General features: G+C 35.4%; 9 protein-coding genes across 9 annotated transcripts; 5 read left to right on the top strand and 4 right to left on the bottom strand.

Annotated features, from left to right (window-relative positions):
* Window positions 1-776: 776 nt before the first annotated feature.
* VCUG_02307 (uncharacterized protein) lies at window positions 777-2,649 on the bottom strand (the record flags this gene model as incomplete). Its single annotated transcript, XM_008077126.1, has 1 exon — window positions 777-2,649. One exon carries the CDS (start codon window positions 2,647-2,649, stop codon window positions 973-975), a length of 1,677 nt encoding a protein of 558 aa, XP_008075317.1. The 3' UTR covers window positions 777-972.
* A 1,189-nt stretch (window positions 2,650-3,838) lies between these two features.
* On the top strand, window positions 3,839-5,020 carry VCUG_02308 (uncharacterized protein). The gene has a single exon (XM_008077127.1). It carries the CDS (start codon window positions 3,893-3,895, stop codon window positions 4,961-4,963), a length of 1,071 nt encoding a protein of 356 aa, XP_008075318.1. The 5' UTR covers window positions 3,839-3,892; the 3' UTR covers window positions 4,964-5,020.
* An 865-nt stretch (window positions 5,021-5,885) lies between these two features.
* VCUG_02309 (uncharacterized protein) lies at window positions 5,886-7,690 on the top strand. The gene has a single exon (XM_008077128.1). The coding sequence runs from the start codon at window positions 5,891-5,893 to the stop codon at window positions 7,442-7,444; it is 1,554 nt and encodes a 517-aa protein (XP_008075319.1). The 5' UTR covers window positions 5,886-5,890; the 3' UTR covers window positions 7,445-7,690.
* A 321-nt stretch (window positions 7,691-8,011) lies between these two features.
* Window positions 8,012-10,872, bottom strand: VCUG_02310 (uncharacterized protein; the record flags this gene model as incomplete). Its single annotated transcript, XM_008077129.1, has 1 exon — window positions 8,012-10,872. One exon carries the CDS (start codon window positions 10,870-10,872, stop codon window positions 8,038-8,040), a length of 2,835 nt encoding a protein of 944 aa, XP_008075320.1. The 3' UTR covers window positions 8,012-8,037.
* A 1,706-nt stretch (window positions 10,873-12,578) lies between these two features.
* On the bottom strand, window positions 12,579-13,604 carry VCUG_02311 (serine/threonine protein kinase). The gene has a single exon (XM_008077130.1). It carries the CDS (start codon window positions 13,596-13,598, stop codon window positions 12,615-12,617), a length of 984 nt encoding a protein of 327 aa, XP_008075321.1. The 5' UTR covers window positions 13,599-13,604; the 3' UTR covers window positions 12,579-12,614.
* Window positions 13,605-15,938: 2,334 nt separating this feature from the next.
* VCUG_02312 (uncharacterized protein) lies at window positions 15,939-16,696 on the top strand (the record flags this gene model as incomplete). The annotated part of the gene is made up of 1 exon (XM_008077131.1): window positions 15,939-16,696. The coding sequence occupies one exon, from the start codon at window positions 15,939-15,941 to the stop codon at window positions 16,647-16,649; it is 711 nt and encodes a 236-aa protein (XP_008075322.1). The 3' UTR covers window positions 16,650-16,696.
* A 113-nt stretch (window positions 16,697-16,809) lies between these two features.
* On the bottom strand, window positions 16,810-17,535 carry VCUG_02313 (uncharacterized protein; the record flags this gene model as incomplete). The annotated part of the gene is made up of 1 exon (XM_008077132.1): window positions 16,810-17,535. The coding sequence occupies one exon, from the start codon at window positions 17,533-17,535 to the stop codon at window positions 16,810-16,812; it is 726 nt and encodes a 241-aa protein (XP_008075323.1).
* A 1,027-nt stretch (window positions 17,536-18,562) lies between these two features.
* VCUG_02314 (uncharacterized protein) lies at window positions 18,563-21,412 on the top strand (the record flags this gene model as incomplete). The annotated part of the gene is made up of 1 exon (XM_008077133.1): window positions 18,563-21,412. The coding sequence occupies one exon, from the start codon at window positions 18,563-18,565 to the stop codon at window positions 21,401-21,403; it is 2,841 nt and encodes a 946-aa protein (XP_008075324.1). The 3' UTR covers window positions 21,404-21,412.
* A 2,270-nt stretch (window positions 21,413-23,682) lies between these two features.
* Window positions 23,683-26,184, top strand: VCUG_02315 (uncharacterized protein; the record flags this gene model as incomplete). The annotated part of the gene is made up of 1 exon (XM_008077134.1): window positions 23,683-26,184. The coding sequence occupies one exon, from the start codon at window positions 23,683-23,685 to the stop codon at window positions 26,119-26,121; it is 2,439 nt and encodes an 812-aa protein (XP_008075325.1). The 3' UTR covers window positions 26,122-26,184.
* Window positions 26,185-26,771: the final 587 nt, after the last annotated feature.

Here is a 26,771-nt window from a genome sequence, read left to right on the forward strand (position 1 = left end):
AATCTGCATGCTCTGCCGTGATTTCGTTCTAGCATTAAGTGTCCTGAAGGCAGCTATGATAGTGGTGAAGAATCAATGAATGACGAGACTGATGGAAATACAAGTTCTATAATAAAGGACAATATGAAAAGCGAACGCGGAAATGATCTAAATGCTCAAAGCAAGCCAATGAAACAAAAATTTCAGCATCAAAAATCCGCAACAGAACAGTATCTGTCAATGATATTAAGTCATGCCGAACACAAATGTATCGTTGGAAAAGATTCAATAGGAGTAAAGAATCATTCCAAGTATGAAATTTCCACAATAAAACAAGGCCATTAGACTGATGATTATTCTGATTCAAACACAGACGATAGCTTGTTACAATCCAAATCATCGGATAACTAGTATTACTGTTGTTTAAGGCGGGTTATATCACGTAAGATTTCACTCATTCGTGGCATTGGTAGATACCTCCGCTATAAAACAGTCAAAGTAAAAGTATTGTTTAAAGTAAATATAAGGTTTGTAATACGTCTTTGATGTGAGATACACTCTAATAATATGTTGTAAACTAGCTTAGCAGGCTATTTCTAATAATACGAATGTTATTATGGCAACATTATCTATGTAGCCATCATAATTGATAGCCTGCCTTGTTTGTGTAAATATTGGTTGGCAGGAGCTTGAATAGATTTTTAATCGGTGTCACTGCCATCGGTTTCTTTCTGGTACAATATTATCCCATCATTCACTGATTTACAATTGTGAATATATGATAAAAATGACTCGTTCATCGATTTATCTTTATTATCTACATCTAATAACCATCTTCACAGCCACTCTACCATTACTAGAATGATTGACCTGGTAACATTGTTGTCACAAATATAAGCAGCACTGTGCCGAATTGCTTTGCAAAAAGTATTAATATTATGTTAAATTGTATCCGATCTATGTATATTCACGAAAGCTGTGGTCCATCGTTTCTTAATCGTTTTTTTGTATTCTGGAGAATAAATATGAAAAGATATGATCGGTGGTGCGTACATGTGCATCTCTGTCTATGATTTCTTTATAATCCTTTGATTTGAAACTGTGAGTCCATTGCGTCTCCACTATTTCGGCACCACCACACTCTAACACGCGACGATATGATCCGAGCCGTGACTTCACACAGAAAAGCTTGACCCGCCATCCTGAAAAAGGAAGTCGGTGTGACTTCCGAATTAAATCCCGCCAATATTTTACGGCTCTTACGATTTTTTTGTCTTTTTCATCAGCATCTTCCTCTGTCCACATCAGGCTGCTCAAATCGTTATCTGCAACATCCGGTTTGATAATAGGTATGCCACTCACCATAGCACACAAAAATTTTTCTGAAGTTGCTAAGTTTGCCGATATAAGATGCGTAACACCCTTCATCTGTTCATTCTCCATATATTTGATATTGAGTGCGTCTAACTTCATCTTCAGTTTAGCCTTGAGATCTGGCGGCAAACCAGTGAACTGAACAACAATCTCCTTTTCCATATTGTATGAAACAGTTTGCCTGGTGGGCAACCTCAGAATGCATATCCGTTCTTCACATTTTTTCATCAAATACAGGCACTTATCAATCCATTCCTTACTCACACACTTAGCGTTCTTCCTCAATTTTTCATGTTCAGTAACGAAGTGCGTAACGGTATAGTCATATTTATCTTTGATTCTGCCACCCATGGCACGTATTTTGTTGTTTATTTCTTCGTTGTATTTGGTGGTCACAATAAAGGTGCATCCTTCCAGCACTCTAATAGGTTTGGCACTGTTGTTCTGGAAGAGAGCAGGAAGCAAAAGTTCGCCGTTTTCTATGCAATGAAATATGAATTCGAAGGAAAGATCGTTCTCTGAAATCACGTAATCCGTGTTTTTTGCACCATGTGAAAGTCTAAAACCGCCATTTTCTATTATCAGCTTCTTCAAGTGATGTATCAGTTTTTTTGACAAATAATCGCTGTCCAAATAAAATATCTTATCCTTGAATATCTTTGCATCATTTCCACTCATTTCTAAATGCGTTTTCCCATCTAGGTCTTCACCACAACTTGCGCTTTGTGCCAATTCTTCTCTGTTCTGTGCATCTTTCCTCTTGTGCGCCGACATGTCTCTGAGTGCGAATAACCAATTTTTTTTCTGGAATTTCCTATAATTATTTCTAAATACATCTGATGTTCGTATCACAGGAATACCGTATTTATCCGCAAATTTCTTTCGCTCATTTTCACCGTCCGCTATCAGAAAATCAAGATCAATTCGCATATTTTCCACATAAACTGCGCCCTGGCATACAAAATAGTTTTTAAAGATCGGATTGTTCACATCTTCAATTGTAAATTTCATGTTCTGGAACGGTGTTATCAGGAATGATTTAACAGGAACGTGTGTGTTGTACAAGAACGATATGTGTATTATAGGGATGTTCCACTGCAAGGCACATATGTACTTTTCGCTAAAAGTGGGTCTGCTCACGACCAAGTACGATGTTGATGTCGTCAACGTTCTAGTGAGTGTGTAATGCCTAGGAACATTTTTTTGTAAGAATTCATATTCCAAGAGTGTAATTCCGGATAATGTTATTACTACCTGTGTCGGTTGAGAGCTTTGGATTGTTAGAGGAAGTGTCATGGCCCATCTTGGATAGAAAATTTTTCAACAATTTTGAGAGGGAAACTCTTCGCAGTTTTTTGAACATTATGGCAGCATTACATGCCATTAAACGAATTAAATATCATCTTACCGTATGTATTCATGTTAAAAACTCGTCTTTAAGAGCAAAACTAAGAAAGTTTTGTGAATTGCTTTTATCAGCACATTTCCGTGCAAAAGAAAAGACACAACGAATATATGCAAGTACTGCTTCTGGAAAAAAATTTTGACCGTGTAATAACACAGCAGCAATAATTAATAGTGTAGATCATTGGCTCGATGCAATAATTCAGACGTGGTTGGTTATCATTAAAATGTTGAATAATTCTTCTGTTGGTGAATTGATCGGGTATCTTGTGGCATTGTTACTACCAAAGAAATCAGAGGAACAGTAAGCATCAGATACAGCTCTATCATTTTCTATGTCTGATTAAGTGTTATAAAACGCTCTCTCAACCGAAATACTATTTTCTCCCTTCCTTTATCATTTCGCGTCGGTTGATCGTGGCTTTTGAACCATGAAAATCAGAGTATACATCTTTTTAATCTATCGGTATCAATGAATTATTAAGGAAAACTGTTCATTCCGTCATAAAATATTCGGTTTTGAACGGATATTTGGCACAGGCACTAAACTTTTTATCCATAAAATATTTAATTATAAATGTTTAATGTGTAATAATTAACGCCAAATTTTGTTGAACATAGTCTGACACTTCACTGTCTTTGCAAATACCAGCTAGATGAAGAGAACAGAAACATTGTGTTTTGTGGAAAACGAGATAAACGTAATTGAAATTAGTGGTAACTCGTGCCTCTTGCAAATTTTGTCGCATCACTCGTTTATTTCTGTTTGTAATCAGAGCATTTCTTGGTATACATGATAAACAGTCATCTTCACAGAATTCTTAATTTAGATTTATTTTTTTCAGTAACAGTACGTTTATCTGTTACTTTACACATCAGAAAATTTGGATTTATCTCATATACCGCTATTTGAAGCACATCTCACATGTTATATGAAAATAAATTTATGTAATTAAAATGAATGCTATATCCTTAAAACAGCATTGTCTACAGACTTTAAACGTTAGAATTTGCACATAATATGTTATTTGCTGTGACATAACTGCCCACTTCATTGCTAACCCTGCGCACTCCTCAATATTTCCCTCCAAATCAATTTCCCAAATATCGTCGTCTTCCCTATGATTGCCCATCAATGTCATCAGCCACTGATCCATCAAAGAATGCTTTTATCGATACTTCGGTTATACCCTCACCACTTTCTAACGACCCGATCGAATGTGTAACGAAACAAGTGGTAAAACGGCGAAGAAGGAAGCGCAAGCCTCTCGGTGTTTATCGGCCATTTAAATCTATGTATGAAGAAGAGATGCGGTTTCTTACGCCAAGGCAACAGGTTAGAGTGCTGAAATATTTGAGTGCAAAGGAAAAGTTCATTAAAACTGGGCAGATGGTTAATGGCTATTATTTCGATAGAAACGAGTTGATGAAAGAATACGAGAGGAGTGGCAATAGTGAAAAGAGTGTTGAAATGGAGTTTAATAATAATGAAGTGCATAACAACAAAGCTTGTAGTGACGAGACCCATAATAGCGAGACATATGTTGAGCAAGTGAGTAAAAGTGGATCGGTAGACGTACAAATATCTGACATGACAGTTCAACAAAGGCCTTCAAGATCAAAATGCATAAAACAGCGAAAAAACAGCGGAATAAAACGCAAGATTAAGCAACCGGGCAAGGCGAATATGAAGTGTAAGAACAAAATGGCTAGCATTCGCTGTAAGAATACAAACACCGAGTTCAACACAAAGGTTAAGCGAAATGCAAGATACAAGGTGAAACAAGCTGGTGATGTGCAAAAAACTCAAAATGTGGATAAAAGAACAACCAAGGAACAATTAAAGATTCAATGCACCGAATCATCCCCCGACTTGGCCGTACATACCTTTCAATCTAATAAAGTGAAAGAAAAAGAACTCATCACGTACAACAATACTCATCTGCAATTACCTGATTATAGACAAATAGCGCTTAACTGCCTAGTTAACGACCAGGACACCACACATACTGGAAATGGTACATCGTTGACCAAGAACTTCACCCACAACGATAAAATACAGTTCATTCAAACAATTAAGAAATTACATAGCTGCGCGTTTCGTTCCTTTATCGAATACATGGAAACTCCGCTCATCCGAAAAGACAGGTTTCAAAAAATTTTTAATGATATCCTGAGCAGATTTGTGAAGCTAGAGTGCTGTTAATTAGCGTGTTGCCGATTTGAAATAAAGCTTAACATCCGATCTACAAATTAAAATTATACTTGTTAAACATGTAAGTATCATAACCTTCCTCATCTATCGAGTTATCCTCTTCTCCTGCAGAATTCACTGGTATCTTTTATCCATACTAAAAACTCAAGAAATACACTCTCAGCGATGTTGTTTCTTTCATCTCACACTGAACACCTCGTCCAATTTTATGTCTACCGAATTCGCTGTGTAGTATTTGAATGCACTCTGTTCGTGGCCAAATATGGTTTAGTTAGGTTTATCTGAGATGGTTCTTTATCCAAAGCACAGAAATATCATGATTTTACATCCCTTACTTACATGTTCTGATCAATCACTGTTATAAATTGGTATTTGAATGGAAACGCGGTTCATTTTCATTTTATCCCGAATCTCCCCACTTATGCTACCAACCCTCATTTGATTTGTCTATAGCCTTTAAAGTGCCTATTCATTCTTTTATTACAAACGATTTATCTTGCACCTCACATAACATCATTCGGACAGGCACATTGTCTGAACGGTGTTCCTTTTCAAGTATTTTGTGTGAATCTAGTAATACCTGTATTTCTTAATGATCCTTCAATGGTGTAAAATACGTTCATATTCAGATGCAAATCACTTTATAGAATTATTTATATTGTTAATCCGTCCCTTCGTACAGTTATTTCATCGAAATGCGTTAATATGCCGATACATAGCGTAGGAAGTATTTTTTATATATTACAACAAAATATCGCATGCTCTATAATTAAGCTCGCCGCACCAACTTTACTGCCAATTAGACGCATATTAAGATAAACTACACTGTTTAAACACTGCAACTGCAGTAAACAGCGATAAGCTATGGTTGCTTCGCCATCTATATAAACGAATATTTTACCCCCCTCCACCCCAAAAATGCCAATAATACCCAACACAGACATTCTAAACCGTGGCAAATTAAAAAACCTGCCTAACTACAAAATATTTCGTCTCAGACATCCCCGTCTCGTCGCCCATAAAACATTACATAACTGGTCGTTCAAGCTTATCAACAAGAATAGCACATATAAAGTAATAGTGATGGGATATATCAACGATAATACGCTGATACAGACTTCTTTTATAGAAAATGCCAATTTTAACGTAGTGGTAACAGAAAATTGCACCGTTTATAAGGTGGAACGGTTTACGGGAGAGTTACCCCATCCATTGTTTGACGAGAGTTTGCTTGTGCTTTTTAAGGACGGTTTTCCGGCTAATTGGAAAGAAATTATAGAGAGGGAGTGTGCTAAGATAAAGAAACAGGAAGGTGTTGCCGAGAATGAATGTAATTTTGATGATTTACTGATGAAAAACATGAGTAGAGAGAAGAATGAGGAGGAGGAGTTGGAACGTGCTAAAGAGAAGATCTTTCTCAATTATTTGAGTAAATTACAGAAAGATGATAATGAGATAAAAAAGGACAAGAAAGGTGTCGAGAAAAAAGACAAAAGGAACGATCGGAATGGCAGGCAAATTGTGGAGGAAAGAGAAAGTGCTGTATCTGGAAAAGAAGGACATGAACACGACGTGAAACAAAGTAAAGATATGAGAAAGAGCCATTCCGATTGTAAATTGAGAAACGATCCTTTAAAAGTTGTGACAGCTTCCGGGAAAGAAAATGAGAAATTGAAAAACGAGAAAAATATGATGAGCAGAACTCTGTCAAACGAGAATGTTATTAACAACGAAGCATATGATACAGATAAGAGCAGCATATCACCTCATAATATCAAGAAGAGCATAAGGTTAAGTATTGCGGTGAAGAAAGGTACGGCTACAATGTCAAAGCTATCTAAAGCCATTGAAAGTACTGAAGTACGTAAAGATGAAGTTAAAATAGAAACCGTTGACGAGTGCAGCGCGAATGGCACAGCACCAGAAACAATGAAGGACACGAGTGATAGCTTCGCTCTGATTTCACAGGGCAAGTCAAAATATAGCGGTGAGAAAGCAAAAAGAAACTTGAAGGATCGGATGAAAGAAGAAAATGAGGTGGAGAAGGCGAAGAAAAGAGAACCTAAAAGGTCACAAAGCAAATTAAAGGGTAAAACGGTAATAAACGATTATTGTTCTGCTGAAAAGATTCCCTTAAAGCAAATGGAGTCGATTGATTTCAAAGCGCAAGGTGGTAATCTTAACAATTCGTGCGAAAAAGAGGAAGAATCGGCGACAATAATTGATACAAAAATGAAGGACATGAGTAGGAAGGTCAGTGTTCCAATGTGGAATAAATATTCAAGGGATGTGACTAAGAAACGAAATGATGACAGCATAGTAGAAGACATCGCTGACAATACCGATGAAATAATAAAGGGAGATAAAAATAAAGAGAATGAACCAACAGTCAGCGCTAGTTCAGCACCGAAAAAAAGACCTGCTGCAAGAAGAAAAAGGAACCGTTTAACCATGCCAAAGGGATTTAGATAGAACAGAAAGTGAACCATAAACACTTTTACGGCTATTGGAATGTAAATTGGAAATAAAACACGCTAAAAAACAGCAGGGTGTCTGTTTTATGTGGCGGATGATGTACTGATTGTTTGCTTTCAATAAAAATTCGTAACATTTTTTGCTGGTCTGTGCAAGGATATTGCTCATTTTCAAAGCATTTAATGAATAGGAATGTGGCTCACGGTACGTATACTGTTTGACGTATCGAATAATTTGATCAAAGGATACTAACGTACTGTTTGAAAGTCATTGACCGTTAGTAATAGCTAATACGCATTTTAACCGTACCTCCTCCTTGGAACACTAATTACTTAGCGGACTACCAATTTTATTTACGAATCGGTGTGATGCAACAGTGTGTTGCAATAGGAGTAGTAAATAAATTTGTTATTCCTCAGATTCTCATCTCCCATGCCAACATACTAATAAGGCGCTTCTTTGGACAACAGTAAACAAATTTTAAATCCTGAGATACGGAAGTTACCGAGAATGAAGCGATTAATAAATACACTTTTAAGAAAAAGAATTATTTATGATCTAGGACCGGGTATCCGATTGCAAACATCGATTTATTCGTTCAGATCAGCAGTTTCATTTGTGGACTCGATAATCTTCAAGCTTATCGGATCAAGATAATAAATTACGTGCCCAGACTTGTATGCAAAGAAATCGAGCGAAGTAAACTCTAAATATTCGCACAGTGTACGAACCATTTCCGCTAGCGTCGATGCTTCATTGATTTTGTTGTTTTCGAAGAGTTCCTCACCAAAATTAGGATGGTGTATCACAAGTCTCCTTATTCTCAGTTTGTCTCTCACAATCTCAGTGAGCAGCTCATCCTCAAACTCGTACAGCGGTAATTCCAAGTTCTTAAGGTTTTTCGGTAACGAGAGCAGAAACTGGGGGTCTCCAAAAATATAATTCGTTGAAATGAAGGTTTCAAGCTGGTGGAAAGTCGATAAGTACGCGTTGGAAGGATCTTTTATGCGCGTCATGTCTGTTTCTTGTTCGTAGCCTTGGCAAAGCTTCAAATACTTCAGCATGGGGAAAGAATGTTGGAAAATAGCGGATAAAAGCCAGTAAGGGCACAGAACAAGCCGTTCCAACAGATAATGGAGATGTATTTGATGAAAATTATCATATGTGATCGCAAATCCAGACAACTCCATTTCATATATGTTTGTATTTGCATGCTCTGCAAGTACAGAACATAAAAATTCATTAATTTTAGTGTTTCTCTTCCAATGAATATGTTGTGAATTACTGGTAGTTCTGCTGTGTGTGTTGTTGTGCGGTTCCAGAGGGTATGCCACTTCATGTGGCATACCATCACAGCTATCTATGCTGCCCAGCATATAAGTACCAGCATTCTCGCTCATCTCCTGAAGTGAATGCCAAAGATGAAACCTTTCCATGTTTCTACATGTTTTAACCAACTTCTCCAACACACAGGTGTTGACATAGTTGTACCGTATTTTAAGAATCTTCACCGTATCCAAACATCGCGGAAAAACAAGAACTAAATCATCAACACCATATGTACTGAGGTCAATGTTAGTCAAATTTATGATATTAGACAAGATTATGCGTGCATAACAGCCATTAACGACTATCTTTTCACAGCGCGTATTTACTTCTAGACTTGAATTTCTCTCTACGATTATACGATCTAATATCAGCGTAGATACGTCTTCTCTAATCTTAATCGTATTATTAAACACAAATTTTCTAATTTCTAATGCGCTTGTTCCTTTGTTCATTTCATACCTGAGCGACATTCCCCTGTTAAACTTGCCTTTGTAGTCCAATAAAATATTAGAAATATCAAAAAGACCAGAACACTTATTAATCACAATCTTTTCCATTGTCTCAGCTATAACCAGTCTACTCGATACACTCACGTTTATCAATGAGATGTTTGTAAAGGGCAGCGTTACCTCCTGGTCTATTTCGACACTTTCCATTCGTAAGCATGCGCTATTATCGATGCAATGGACAAATTCCAACGCACAACCATCTGTTTCCGGCAGAACAATATCGCTCAACCCTGTTCTCTTCGGCAGGGAATAATGGCCAGGTGTTGACACCACGTCAATCGCCCTGATATTCTCATTTATTCTCAACACAGATCCATTTGATAGAACGCTATTCTTCAACGCAAAGCACTCGATATTATCGGGCAATAAATAATCATTTAGGAATTTTAGATTGGTTAGCCTCAATTCTTTGACATTGGCCGGTAACAATTGCAATTTTTGAAATTTGTAGGCATCGCTATGAACACACACATGTTCTGTATAATATGACAAGGCCTGCACAAGACGAAGCGAGCAATTTACGAGAATTATTTTGGTAAATTTTTTTGATAGCGGTATCTCGAATAGGTCTTGTGGGCAGTCACCGCCATGAACATAAAGTATTATGTCTGTGACACTGTCGCAATTTAAGAACTGTGATGCCAAGGTATTACGAACCATCTGTTCAACGATGCGTTCATCAGACATATTCGATTTTCGTTTTACAACTTCCAAATTTACCGTTACAATCAGTGAGCAGTCATCAGCGAACTTTTTGTGAAGTAATTGCTCATTTTCGATGAGGTATCTGTAATTTATTTCAAGCTCGCTGATGAGATATCCTATATTCAGATCCTTGAGGTCGAATTGCCATTCAAGCTTATTGCGGCTCTGATTTTCGGGTGATACTGATGTTTGGAAATCATCGTCTCGCAATGTAAAGCACATCTCTGATTGAACGGCACAACGTAGTACATTTAAATCGATGTTTGTTTGCAAAGGCCAGTTGTCCATTCTCAGTCTCTTGGTCGGTTGGCCATTTTCAGTGCCTTTTTCTTCATCCAGGCACCGCAGCTTGTACAGGGAGTTAGGTATGCTTTGAAGTACCTGACAAATATTAAAAACTGCTCTTTTTTCCTTCATAAAATACCAAAACCAGTTTAACAAAATCGTATGAAGATCTTTTATCGTGAAGATCATCTCTGATCTGTTTCGCATCATATCAACAATTTTCTCGCACATAACTCTGGTCATCGGGAGCCTTACAATTCTACACGATACTAATATCTCCTTCACTACCACGTGTCTGTTTGGGAATAACTTCATTTCTTTTTTTAAAGCAATTTTAAACTGCTCTTCTCTGGATCGTATTCTCCGGTTATTTAGTGCGCTCCTTACATGCTGCTCCGGTAAAAACTCATCGTAATGATCGAACAAATTTAAAAAATCACCAATTTTCTCCAAAGCACCCGTATCCATGTCTCTATTTAAATCGAATAGTGCATCGTAAGCTACATACTCGTATAACGGTGCATCACTTTCTTCCAAACAAAACCGTAAAAACAAGTTTGTTGTCAAATGTGTCACATGGCCTATGTTATAAAACATTTGCTTGTGCAGCAATCATTTTATTTATACTTCTTCTAAATATCCTTTTTGGTAAAAGATAAAATATTTTTTGAACTTCCAAAAATTACTAAATTGTTAGAAAGGCGTTATTCTTGCGCGAAGGCAAAATGCTTTGTACTCAATTTCATATCTCTTGGTTCATTCTCACAAAAAGTCTGCAATTCTTACATTTAAGATTAAAAATGAGATGATACGACATGCCGATGATTTACACCGTATGATCAATCCATTTTAAGAAGATAAAATTTATTTCATACCCGTAACTTTTCACCAGCGTAATTGTAACCACTTCTGTGGGATTAATTCCACATTAAGATTTAATGAACGGCCAGATTCTTAAAACAATGCTATTTTGTTCTGAGCCTTTTATTACTTCGGTATAAATTAAATGGAACAATCTATTGGATAATCAGATGGTACGAACACATTCATTATTACACGTATTCCGTACCATATTTGACTTGTAAATCACAAGTATTTCTTCCAAATGAATATCAGTGAAGAGCATGGTCCTATTTGGCATTGTAAAAATCAATTGTTGTAATAGTTTTCAACTTTGACAGTTTCCTTGACACGGTACCACGTTAAATTGATAGATGTCATGAACGGAAAAACAAAACTAATTAACTTTTTAGCATTAGACTCGTATGTTTAACTTTTCAAATATTTTATAACAAATTTATCCGGAATAAAAATCCATCAGACTTATTAAGCAATTTTATTAAAAAAATTGATATTACCAACAGTTCACAGCTAATCATCCAAACTAAATTCATCAACATCCTATAAATTTACATTATTGATATGGTATAATCTGCATTACTCATGGTGATTAACAGACGATACGCACAAATAGCTCAAAAAAGAGACATGATCAAATTCTTTCCCATTTTGACATCTGACAAGTTTCGTAACTCATCTGAGTTAAAAAGTGGGCTATCACTCTTTATACACAGAAAAAGCAATTACCAGCCGATATATACCATTTAGACAGATAGATTATACAAAAAAATAAGAAACTAAAACCTGAGGGTTATAAACAGTTACGCTCATTTACTAGAAACTCAAGATCAAGACATCGTATTATGTTGTCATCAACAATAATACGGGATAAAGATGATCAAATAACCTTCATATCAAAAAAAGTACGTTGCTAGTTAATATTGTTGTATAATACGTAAAATATTCCTTGTATATTGATTAAAATTTTTATCACGATGGATGTCCCTAAATATAAAATGAAATAAGTGCAGGATTGTTATTTCTATTTTTACCGAGTCAAAACAGGAAAAAATATACAACCCGCACCGTGTTAATGAATTACGTAATACAAGCAATGAAGCGAAGAATTTTAAATGAATAAATTTACTTGTAACGTGATGCTTCGAAAAGTAACTAGAAGAACGTATAAGGTTAATTGAAAAGAGTAAATTTATCACTCATCGGTTGTTTTTGTTGCTAAAGTTAAAAGTGCAATTGGAAAATACACCAGACAACAGAGTAATAGCTAGGGAAAAGAAACGAACGGGCAAAGCTAAATTTACCCTTCATATCACACCTAGGAAGAGGTCTTGCTGTTAAATATCTTATCAATACTGAACATGCACACCTTGTGTAAATGTTCGATGAAATTTTCTCCTAAGCAGTGATTATTAAACATAAACTAAGTAATTTTATTATTATCGAACAATTTAAAAGCTTTTTACTACAAAAATTGTACGCTACTCACTGCGATGATTCTTTACCTTATAATTTACCAAATCCAACTTAAACTTAGCATATTTGAAGTAATCAAAGTCTTTTTCTTTGGTTTGACCCTTTAGTAACGCCCAAAGGCCCCAATAGCAATGAGAAACCGGTATAAAAACATTAACATCCTTCAGAAAGTCATCAATTATCTTATCATTTACCGTAAACCCTGAGTACATGTACGTCCTAATAAACTCTTGCTTAAAACTCTCGCTCGGCATTTTGCTCTTATCAAACGAATACCCAACGTACTCGGCAAAGTGGTTGGCAACATCGTATGCGGTGTAGTTTGGACCCGAATATTCGAAATCTATGAATTGCACCTCATCAACTTCATACATAGGACGGGCACTCGTTTCGGATATAGAACTTATAACCAAGTCTTTCTCACACACAGGGCTGTTCAGTATAATTATGTTTGAAGCCAGAAGATCGTTGTGGCAGAACCCGACTTCACAGTGCTTAACTTTTCTCTCCGTTTCTATAATGAAATCGTAGATGTTGTAATTCTCCAGCATGCTGTTGTGGTGCACGTGCGCCTTCCAGTACCAGTCCAGCATTGTTTTGAACAGTGTTGGCACACCTGAACTTTTGATAGTGTGCCATTTTCTCATTTTCCGTGCAATCACTTCGTAATGTGCCTGAATCTCTACTTCCTGGAGCTCTTTGCCGGGTATATAATCGATTATAAATCCATTCTCGTACGATGCCATGATACGAGGTGCCAGTCCGTACGTATGAAGATACGAAATGTTAGACTTTTCAATTTCTCGGTTGATGAAATCGCTCGTATTTTTTCCGTAAATTTTGGCCACAACTTTATAATCATCGTTTGTACAAAATAGCGTGGTATTTGTCTTACCAGATTTAAACTGCGTAAGCTGCCAACGCCCTTCTTTAATAGTTTTTAGCAACTCCATAATCTTCTTTTTGTCATCGTTTGTGTTTCTGTTCATTCCAAGGGTTTCTCAAATGAAATCCGCCCATTTAAATAAATTTTACGTGAGTGATAAAGTAGGTTATGATAAATTAAATTTTAATCACCTCTGAACACGATTATAAAAAAATTTGGCATGTGCCATCTCAGGAAAATGTGTAAAAGATACGACCACATCACGTGCTGAACATATTTGTATCGTTCTAAAACCATATAAGTATTTCTGTCAAATGGCACATTATCGTTTGAACAACAGATTATTTGCACTGGCTGATATTTAGAACCTGACAATACGATCACTATTTCAACGGATTTTCTTGGTGTGAGAAGTGCAAACAATTTAGCTTTGATATGTGAAAGCTTATTAAAAATCAACAATCATTAGACTGATATTCTCATGTATCAGCAATTTCTTATTTTTTTCCAACAACGTATTTATTTATTGTCTACTCACCCAGATAAGTGGTAATTTGTTATTTGTAAGGATTTCAACCTGTAAATCAGATTTGCAAGTCAAATTACAAAACATCCCTAAAGAGACAGACATTTATTAGGTTGGGTTAATAAACATGTTTTGGATGAAAAAAACATTTATTAGGATAATATTTCCGTTACAATGATACATTTTCATCTTTGTTTCTAAATATCAACCAAATACCATCTCAACGAATAAATATGTCTCAAAAATTTTGTTTGTGCTAATTTCTGAGCAAAAGGTATTCGGTGATTGATTCTGGATCTTTTTGTACAAATAAAAAATGATAAAATAACACGAAGAATTTTAAATTAATATTAGCATAAAACGAATCGTTTCTGAGTAAATTACGCAGGTAAAACATCCCTTAGAGTTGATACATCTCCTTGACTATCCTAGTATTTTTGTTGAACTGCCATAATTCACCGTAAACGTGTTTCTCAATACAAGATTATCTTTGTTAGCAGCTGTTCTGCATGTCTGATCGGTAATATGAGGTAACAATTATTCTTCATGGCTATCTCCTATGTGTCCATTTATCACATGTCAAAGTTGATAATTGTTTGGCTTTCTGGCGCAACTAATAAATTTATTATTTGAATTAATCACTTGATTTGACTCATCAGCCGCCGAATGACCGCGCAACGCGGAGCAGTACCGATAAATAGAAAAAACCATGCCATGTTATTTTCGACCCTCTTTGCTGCTATCCATGTGTACAAAATTTATCCACATTTGACTATGTTAAAATAGTTGAATGTACTTTAATTAAGCGTCGTAATTTAAATCGGTCGTGTTATAGCAATAAACCGAAGAACAAAGATTAATTAATCTTTCTACGAGCTCAAATATGGTATAGCGAGTAGATAAAATTGTTCTTACATAAAATGGTTTCATATTTCTCAAAATTTTCCTAATGCTATACGAGACACTCCTGTCATAGGACGTGATCATTAAAATTCAGCATAGCGGCTTTTTATTGTACAATCATCGTAAAAGTACATTCAATTAGCGGCAAAAAAGTAGTTTTGAACGCTCATCATGCCCGTGACAACTAATTCGTACAAAAAATATTTGTTCGAGAACAGCACAAAAATACATTTCAAGCCATTTTAGGAGTGCCTGCTTTGTTTTCCATCAGGTTGGACTGATGTAGAAATATTATTTATTGTTGAAATGGAGGAGTCCTTTTTAGTGATGATAGCTGAGATATGACAATTACCGCGACCAAACAGCATGTAGGGTTGACAAACAAAAATATAGGTTGGATAGCACAGTTATACTTGGTTAATAGGCTTTGCCAAACAAGATTTTACAATCAGAACGTGAAGTGTTTTCTTCCGTGGAAAAATGAGATACCATTCTATTGTTACTAATACAACAACATTATCATTGAAATGAAGTACATCAATGGTAGTACAACTTAAAAATTTTTATTTAATTGTATTTGCCAAGCGCCTATTAAATACATGGCCTTATATTGATGTTTAATCCTCTCTAGGATGTTGACTACAGCTGTAACAACCATTTTATACGTGCCAAATGCTATGAAATATGGTAATAGCACCGTATGTACATTTCTGACTTTGTATTTGGATAAAATAACACCTTATTGTATTTTTAAAGAGAACTTTATTTATGATTTCCTTCTACACAGTAGAAAGTTCGTTCTGGCCTGCAATCTTTTGCTGCAACCCTCATCATAATTTGTAGTCATACCGCAAAACGGTACTCAAGGTCGACGTACATAAATTTAACGGATTTATACATCCCTGGTGGATGACAAGTTGATCAAACCTTTCCAATTTGGACTGCTCGGATGGCTCGCTGCCAATGGTTCGTGCTTCAGCAATTCATAAAAAGGGGATTATCGCACCCCTCTTAATGCTCTACGGTCGCAAACTAAAATTTGCACTGAATGTCCTCATTCCATTCATCTTCATCCACATAAAAAACGCTGCGTTATCCTATTACCTCAAAAAATGCAAGCCTGCTCGCGAGCCTCTTTTCCGAACTATCAACACAGCAGCCGATTTTATAATTATGTCCCTTTCGTTCATTGGCGGCGTATTCGTGTACCGTAAGTTGTTTATCAGGGATTTTAAGTTCATTAATCGGAACAGAATGCTTTGTATGCTGGCTCTTTCGTTTGCGCTCGTCCTTACTTTTGTTAAGCTGCGCATGCACCGTTTGTTTTTCTCCGAGTACCGGATATGTCTAAACGCACGAAAAAGGTTGATAGAGTACTGTGAGATGTTTTTCGAGAAAATTGTGATGTTTCCATGTCTTGACGAGCTCGTGTTCCGCAAGTATCTCTTCGGTGATATAAAAGGAGACAAATGTTTCAATAATAATGTGAGGGAAAAATCCGTTCGGAACACAACATACGTGCTCCTTTTTGCACTTTTTAATTCCGTTGTCTACGGACTGACATACTGTGCAATTTTTGGGTTTAATTACGACAATTTATTTCAGTTTTTTTCGTATGGAATGTGTTTGTGCATAGTTTATGATGTTACGTGTTTTTCGGTTTGTTTAGCCGTAAGGATGTGTTATGGTGTTATATCTGCGTTTGGAGAGGTTGTCTTCATTTAATGCCAATCATACGATAATAATTTAAATAAAACATATTGTTAGGCTGTAATATTTCATTACTTGGTATGTTTTAACAAAGTACTAAATCTAGTACATTTCAGGTCCTTTCCTTCGATCCAGCACACATAGCGATGCCACCGTGATGGCATATCATACACCATCACATACGTTTGTGCCTATTTCTAGTGTGTATCAGTGTATTTAAACTTTCTATATTACCTTCATCCATAAGCTTCTTGTAGTTAAAAAAGGGGTTATAGACTTGTTCCTCGCCGAACGTAAGAAATTTTTTGCTCCGAAATTCGGTAGGAACTTCGAAATATTCACACGCAAATCTGTAGCCTGCCCGAGAAAAATCACGTCCATAACAACATATTACGTGTGGTTTCACGTTAGTACTGAATTTTTTGAACGTATAATTCAATTTTTCGGTTGTTCCTTTATAAAATTTACCGTATCCCAGATAGGAAACTACACTTCCAAGAATTAAATAGTCATCTATCAGAAAACTGAAGGAATCATTGGTACAGCACGGGATAGCTAGAACCAAAATTTCAAAGTCTTCAAAACAGTACCTTTTTTCTTTCAAATTTCTTCCAAAAAATATGCTTTTGGACAAAAAGTCGTAATGGCACCTGTAAATATCACAATGCTGGCGATATTGCGTGGTAAATATTGCAAGAAGCTTCCTTTTAAACATCTTTCTACACTTAAAAACGTCCATCATCTCCATGAACATGGCAGGCGGATTGATTTCCAGCGCATGCATTAGTATTTTTATGTCCGTAATATCGAAGGCAACGGCATATTCGTCATTGTAGACTATGTACATCATAGTTCTGCCAGGACCTGAGCAAATCCCTAACAATCCGTGTCTGCGTTCCATTATCTCAAGGATCAACAAAGCTCTGGTAAATAAATTACTGCCCAGTTATCAAATGATGTTTCATAATTTAGCGAACAAACTGAAAAAAATCATTTCATCATCTAAACATACGCATTTAGATAGGTTCTGGTGTTGGGTCTGTCGGGCGCAGGCATCCTGTGCCTTGTGATGGTAATACAAATTAAACATGTTAGAAACTTGTCCCATGCATGATTATCTCCAAATACCACATTGAATAATATAACAAGTATGGAAAATGAACTATAAAGTTCTGGTTGGTTAATTAAATTTTTATACTTTTTATTGGTATGTCACGAAATACTGCCTCATCCAAATCTAATGTAGCAGCAGCAGTTTTTTGAACCAAACTTGTAAATTATGTAATTGAACTTGCGTGAACGTGTTAACCAGTATTTTTTCTGTTTCTGTATTCCGAACTTACCTATTCCATTATCTACCAACTTGTATATTCCAATATAAGAACTTTCACAAAACTAGGTTCTATTATTTGTCTTACGCTATAACTAGCGATAACATTCTTCATTGAATGGGTATTGCACACAATGTAGTACAGTACAGTCTGACAAACACTTTATCATAACGCAATACTTCGTTTAAGTTCCTCATTTGTGTATAGTAAGAAGTCATAAAAAAATTAGTGATACTAATTAATTTTGTAAATATTCAGGAGGTGTATTTCTAGACAAGCCGTGCTGTAAATACAAACAAATAATCAAAATGACAGGTTGCTGCAACGTATTCGTTCAAAAGCAAGCATTATAAAGTTATCGCTTTCTTAGCAGCGAGTTTCTAGTGCAAAATAATGTAGCGAATAAACTACAATTTTAGCTGCAATAGTCAACAAATGTATAATATCACAGTATTATTGAGATAGTTCACCATGTTTTAATTCACTTATTAAGTCAAATTGTATTTAAAATTAAAATAACCTATTTGGGAACAAAATATGATTTGCCTTTAAAATGTTAGTTTAAGCTATTTATTGAACCAAAATATCCTTCAAAACATGTTGATAACTTCATTATATGATTATGTTACCGTGGCTGTCGTATATATATTTGTATTTCAATCATGGACAGAGGAAGGAAATAATGAGTACATGGTAATTTATAACCTGAGAGAAACAAATATGATGGAGTTTTTAAGTTCTTTGGAAGCAGGCACGACTAGCTTCAACTACAATATTCAGGAATACGGTCAGAAACAACATATTTTGGGAATTTCCGAGTGTGCCGAAGATGTTCTGCTGAATAGTACAGCAGTACAATTTCTGACCAAGAATCAAACAAAAAGAAACTATTCTAGTTACCGTGATTATATACTGGCGAATAACGATACAAGCAAAAGGTTTAAAATTGTGAATATGCCATTTAAAAAATCATTATTTGAAAAAATTATGACTTCAACAAGTGATAACATTAATACATTTTCTTTAGAGGAAATGCGATGCATATTTCAGAAAGTGTTTTTTTGTTTGGATCGTAACGAGGGCATGGCATATAACATATGCATGAATTTGCAAGATGATCAACAAGCATTAACTTCTTTGTTTGATCCAAATGAGGAACTAAGATTTATCGAGCCATATTATTTAACCCAACTACAAAGAAATCAATGTAATTCTCTCATAGTTTTTGAAAAATTTAAGGAAATTGTAAACCATACTACCGAATTATACCTGACAGATGGTCCAACTTGTGTAGCTAAAGTTTATGGCGAAAAGAAGAAGGCAATAACCGTGGGAAAGTATATACCACTGAAGGAATTCAACTTAGGATTCTTATTCGAGTGCCTAGAAGTGACATCTAGTTATCTGTTCGATAATGCGAGTGAATTTTACGAAAAATTTAGACATGATTATCTTAACAATAAGCTAATCATATTTGTAAATGATCGATGGCCATTAACCAGTGTTTTGACCACGTTGACGGGTGATATGTTTGTAACACCAGCTTTGTCCTGGATTGAAAGGCTAGATTTATGGGAATCAGGTCGTATAAAACGTCTCACTTATCGAGTGAAACCTTACAAGTCATATTTGAGTAGTTGCACAGAATCCGGTGTAGTTTCAACCAATAATATCTTTTATGCTAGCTTTTCAATAGACTTTGTGAAGTCAGTGGCTCAGCCAATAAAAAACACAGTAGTGTACCTGAGGAATGTCTTGGACATAGGTGTTTACAAGGTTATGGATGGTGTCGATTCGCTGAGATGTAAAGAAGTAGAATTACAGAGCGATTTTGTATTCGAAAACGATTTTAAGTCTGTCCACCTCTATCTTTGTACGGTAAAAAAAGAATCCGCTATTATATTTCAAAATAAGTGCCAAGAGTTGAAATTATGTCAGACAATTGGACAGTTTTACTTGTCAGGAATGGCCGGATTTAACAGCATTTATTTGAAGAGCGACAAATCGAAATTGTTTTTTCGTATAAATTATCCTAGAAGTCCTAACAGATGCAAATTAACCGAAGCACTAGTTAAAGGAACGGTTAATGTTGATCAAAGTATTCAGGCAATAACCTTCTACTATGTTGAAGTTACCGATAATATCAGTATAATTGTTGAAGATAAGCGTAAAACCGTCGATATCAGCCAAACAAAGGGCAATCTGAAATTTTCAGGATTTTTGAATGTCAAATTACATTTCAATTGGCAGACTAGTCTAAAAATTAGACCATACGGAAATTCGTTCAGCAAATTCTCGCTGAAAAAGTGCCATATCACCGAACAAATCAAGCTAATGGATGAATTTCGTTGGATTAAGCTGTTGATGGTAAAAGTTGACGATCATTCAGGCCTTATCATAAACAACAACTGCAGAAAATTGACAATATCAGCATGTGAAGGTATTTTCGATCTTTCAGGCCCGAAATGCTTTGATGAAATCGAGATTGATTTTTCAATAGCATCAACAAGCAAATTTACACTCAAAGGCCCAATTAGAACAAATATTCTAGTTTTATACGACATACCGAATAATGCTGCTGATATCTCTGATTTCTTTAACGAATTTGAGACGATAAATCGCCTGGTGATTGGTAGTTACAGATTAGATAACTCACAATTGTTCAATTTGGAGTATCATTTAACAAATCGATACAAAATTTACGGATCGCAGGAAAATATTGGTTGTGAATCAACAAATAATTCTTTTGAACAACCCATTAAATCGACGATAAAAACAGTCAGAGAATCAAACCAGGCAGTAGATGAGCTTTTGACCGCTATCTTCGGCTCATATGCCATATCAAAAATTAAGGAGTTGCATTACCACGGAGTTCTTATGAGCAACTGTAATTGCAAATATCTGAAAAATCTACACAACCTGCAGACACTTCAAGCCAGCTTAGAAACTGCAGGGAAAGAATCGTTTATTTATCTGCCAGAAAGTCTTAAGCTGCTAAATATGAGCAATTCGTCCGTAGCGAGTGATGATCAAGATCAAATTATCGCCAGTTGTGTTTTGAAAAACTTTCCAAACCTGAAAGCATTGGTAATTGATGGAGCATTTTTCAGTGATCCATTTCACCTATGTTTCTTGCCCCATTCCATCGATGTATTGGTAGTATCGTACAGTGAATTCAGGAATGAGAGAATTAGAACAGACGTACCGAAAATTAAGCTGTCTAAGTTATATGTTTCGGCCTTACGGGATATGATTGACAGTGGAACACAGAATCCAAATGAGCAGCTCCGTAATTTCTTACAAAAAATGTTTAATTATATCGACCGCGATTATCTCCAATCCCTAGTGTTCTTAATGCACCAACGCCAATATCAACTTAATTCTTCAACTCTTTGCGTTACACGTGTATATCACCAAGAATTCGACGTTAATATGTGAACTGGCTAGGTAAAACGATTCATTAAAAAGTAGTTTACAAAATTTATAATGACTTTAATCAACTCCGAATTGGTTATGATTTGAACATATTGGCACAGAATTTATTTCGTTGAGATAATCATGATCAGTCTCCCTTGTCTGTAGCTATTCAATGGCAAACAAGGCGAAACATCACTTTTGACACATATACATTCCATGTTCTTTCAATGTCGCTGGCGAGTTCTTTCTTTTTGGATCATAAAGATTGTTAAAATTGCCGTCTTGGGCGATAGATCAGAAATTACTATTCATATACTGAGAATATGCACTGAAAATACAAAAAGCCGGTAGGAACAAAGCAAAGCAGTATTTCTCGTGCAAGGTCGGTAAATGTTTTTGAATAATCGAAATATGGTTAATTGTTTATTGATATGATTAACCACTCAGTAGAAAGGATGAGATATTCATTCCACGTACAACAAACACAAAAAAAACTCGTATTCAGCATGAAAGTTCTCAGAGGTGCATGGCTGAACCATTTCATCGAGCTTGTCATTGATAAAGAGGGTAGATCCAAGGACGTTTTAGCAATTAGCACTGTACTATAATACCTGCTGTCAAGTTGCTGTAATCTAATATTTGGTGCGAAGTAATATCTAGAAAGATGGCATGGAAATAAATAAACATGCCTTTAGAAAAAAAAACGTGTCGTCATCATATAGATAAAAACAGTTTCAAAATGGTTAGTTATTTCAATAGAAATAAAAATATTTGCTCCCAAAAAAGTACAAAGTTTTAGTTTTGTGTTTTACACGAGGTTTAACACGAAATATTGTTACTCATTAATTATTTTGGATGCGCTTTGCCATTTTTTACAAAAAATATACTGAGATTAGCTATACTACTTCTGTTTGTATAATGGAACAAGGCTGTATTGTTTATCGATTGATATTTTCTTCTTTTAGTATGTCACTTTATGTTTTTCGGTTGCTTTCACTTATTTTCAATCTTTCATTAGGAGGTAAAGAATTAATCTCCGGCTAATAATCATGTCTTTTAATGTTGTTTATGAAAATGGCTGAGCGGTCTTAGATGAAACGAATTTGATAACAATTTAGATCATTTGTCTTGATCCGGAACCGACTAATTAGTTCCCGAGCTGTTTTTTTATTTATATTAATGAACTATTAAGTAAATTTTTGCTGTCAAAAGACGGATTACCGCGCCATTCTAATTAAAAATTACCATCACCCACGAGTTGAAAAGCAAAAAGAAATATATCGAGTTTAAAATCATTATTCTTCGTATTTTTATCCATACGATATGTTAATTTCCAATACAAATGGCTCACCGTAACTTTAAATCTTCCTTAACAAGCATAAACACGCAGATGGCAGTGATTCTGCGTATTGTAGAATTAAACATTTTAGTTATACACATCCACATGTAACACATTCAAAAAAAGGCTTTAATTGTTGATTGTTATCATTTTCTTTTTGAAGTATGTTCGTTCACAATAGCCTGTGCCACCTATCGTCTCAAAATAAGATGGGAAAACTACGTTGGTATCCATGATAGCCACGGTTTGATTTGAACCTTGCAATGAAACATGCACTTCGGATTTTAATAAAATTACTAACATTCTTAGCTATAATTTATCTGAAGCGATGTTCACAATTTTCGTATATAACAAAAAATCAATTTCAAAATTCAAGAATACATGAAATTACCCTAATTAACTGCCAAATGCTACCGATACTTTTTACAATACCTGTGTGTTTGACCATGGTTCGAGTGTTATAAAGTTTCTTAAATTTTGAGTTTCTTGTGGATGCCAACACTAATAAATCAAAAATAACATTAAAATCACGGGTATTGATCAATATCCACCAGTGATCTTCGGATATGAATCAATGATTGAGATAGAAGGAAGAGCACTTGCCCACCAGAAATTTGTTTGATGTACGTGACACATACGTTTTGCACTCAGAATCGGGTTAAATATTCTTATTTAAAAATTAAATATTGTCTATGAATGATAATCAATTAATTAAACTAATTTGGTGCTTTAGACCCATTGGTTCACGGTTCTCCTCGAGATGCTAACTATCACCAGCATATCATATACTTTTAAAAATTGATACAAACTTATTTTATGTCTAACTATTATTCGCAACTATTAAATAAATGTCAATGTCATATTCCAGCGCGTAAATATTAACGTTTTCACAATTTATCACTCCGGTGTTTTGACTTTCATTTATTATCTCTATATAAATATGAAAATACAGTAACTATCTATGCTATTATATTTCATCATAATCACAAGTTCCTTTGTGGTTATTATTCTTATTTGTAGGCCCAAATTCATCCATAGGACAAGTACCAACGATGCACTAGTAAAAAGAGTCATACCAATGGATAGTGTTAGTGATTGTGAAATGGATTACAGCGGTATAACAGTTACTACGCCAGACTTAAAGGATGCAGCCCTAAAAACTACTCCCATATCAAATTTTAATGATAATTTCTGGAAGGTTAATGAAAGCGTTGACCATAGCTTTCACACCAATTATACTGGAATAGATGAAAACTTCAATAATTCATCCGAGTACAACGATCTTTGGCGATATAACACAGATATTATTCATAATCATTCAAGCTACCATAATAGGAAACCATCTATTTATGAAGATTTGACAGATGTTGGTGAGCGTTCTCAACCAAGAAAATCTTGGCCTGAGTCAAAAGCCATGAAATATCCTGTAAAACAGAGTTACATAAACCATACAAATGAAATAAAATGGAAGGAATTTAAAGTTTCACGGTATGATCAGCAAGCAAACAGTAAAAAAGATATAATATCAAAAACAGCAGATGTTGAACATGAAACGAGTGCTGGAACTGAGTGCAGTTTGGCAAAATTAAGGGGTGAAACAACTGGGTTGAACATGATGAGCGAAAATGTAACGAATAATGATGAAATTAAAGATACAAGAAATACGAAAGATTCAACTTTGGACCATAATGTGAATGTGCATGCTGAGCATCACGATAATTCTATTCAAACTGGAAGAGATAACCCCGATATAAACTGTGCTTCACAACCAATAGGCTTAACTACCAGTGATTATGAGCAAGCATCAGATTCTAGAAATGATGAAAAGAAGGTACGCACTGAGATTGTAGCAAATATCTCCGGTGCTGCGAATCCAAGAGAAGCGCTAAACACGAAAAACATTGAAACTACGTTGGGTGTAGAAAATGTATTGCAAGCTAAAAACGAAAAAGCGGAAAAATCTACTATCATTGTCAATATAGCACCTGCAAACACTGCAAACACGGCAAACACTGAAAACACTGAAAACACTGAAAACACCGAAAACACCGAAAACACCGAAAACACTGAAAACACTGAAAACACTGCAAACACTGCAAACACTGCAAACACCGAAAACACCGAAAACACTGAAAACACTAGTGACACGAAAAAACCCTCACTTATTGATCAACCATCGCTAGACGAACACGGTCACGATAAATATAAGAGTCAACCGATAGCTTCTGAAGTAGAAAAACCAGTCCATGTTGAACCAAGTGGACCGGAGGACCGATCAACAATTTTAAAGGCAGGAGACCCTATTGATGCGAAGATACCTGATGGCCAGAAAAGCGGAATTAGTGAATATGCTTGTATTCCTCAAAATCAGCTGCCAACACGTAATTTGAAAGATAGAAAGCATTCGATCATGCATATATTACGTTCTGAAGGCAAAGATACGGCGGAGAAAACACTTAAGGAGCAAATACTCGAAAAAAAGGCTCAGCTGAGAAAAATAGAACCTAATCGATCATCACAAGGAAAGTATAATGAAAACTCTACGAATGACATAGTTGAAGCTGCAAAAAATCTCATACATGTGGAAAAGGAAAAAGAAATAATGATCGACAAGAGAAAACCAGCAGATTATGGCTTTTGTACCAAGAGAGTAAGGGACGTGGAAACATCATCATCTGAAAATTGTGAGAAAATTGGTATAGAACAAAATAGTAATGTAGAAAGTTGCTGCGTGAAAATGGTTCATCCAGATGTCGTTAAAAACGAAATTCCTATCTCATACACCAGCAATGAGGCGCACACCCAGACCAACGTTAAAATGTGTGCCAGAGCCGAAGAAATCTCGAATAATGTAGCAGAAGGCAACCACTCGAATGCAGTAGCCCAGTATCCAAGTTTAGTGGAATTTTCTCAGACTTTTTCACCCAATTCACACGAAGATCCACTTCAAAATAAATATAATTTTGCGAAAAAACTTCAAAAGTTTGAGATCAATGATAAACGCAATGTTTCTACAAAGTCTGACAAATTACAACCGATACATAACATTCCAGTGTTCATCTCTAGAATAATATCACCAGAACTATCGAATCGCCATGCTTTAGGTTCGTTATCTACCATTATAGAGGAATTCGATGAATATGCGGTTAATAATCCATATTTTCTTGACTTCATAAAAAACTACCTGAAGTCCAATCAAGTGCTTGTTGGCCCGCTGGATACTCTAAAAGTGAAAAAAATCTTTGTTTACAGAAAAGAAAAAACGTGTGGACCTGTAGACCAATACAAATATAATGATAAGATCAACGAAGAATGTAAAAATAAACGAGTCGGAACTTATAGAGACAATGCATACTTGGAAACAAACAATACAAACGAAATACAGACTTGGCTTTCTTGAAATATGTGTTAGTTAAAATATAGTTTTCTCCAATTCTATTCGTGAACTACAGTAGCATTTCTATCCAACAAGTTAAACAAGACATGATATTATTGAATAGAGCCAACATCCCATCTCGGATGATCAGCGAACAGATTAATATGCGCTATTTATAGGATCGGTCTAGAAACTTTCATGTACAAAGAGAATTTGGTAAATACACGCTTAGTAGAGAAACGAGCACGGGTCACAACACGCAAAGACTAGCTGCTTGGTAAAACCACATACTTTCCTGTTATCTTATGTAATTTGATGTATATGTTAGTTGATAAGTTTTATTGAGGCAGAGTTAGTGTGAATTATGCATCCATTTCTTATTATGTGAGCCAATACGGATGCTTAAAGATTGAAAAGCATCAGATCATTGTAATAGTTATTAAACGATGATGTGCGCTATATCTAACATGTTTCAGAGATTGTAGCTTTGTTCAACTGCCATGACAAACAGGATTATCTCAGTTACCTGCTTTCTTACCTCATTATTGCCGGTATTTTTTTCCGTATTTTTGATAATTTTTACAAACGGAGATTACTCATTCAGTTGTTTGCTTTGTTCCTCGTTAAATACGAAATTGTTAGTGAAATGGCAAAGATATCTGCTAAGCAATCTT

This window comes from Vavraia culicis (assembly GCF_000192795.1).
Source record: "Vavraia culicis subsp. floridensis unplaced genomic scaffold supercont1.54, whole genome shotgun sequence".
Lineage (NCBI taxonomy): Eukaryota > Fungi > Microsporidia > Pleistophoridae > Vavraia > Vavraia culicis.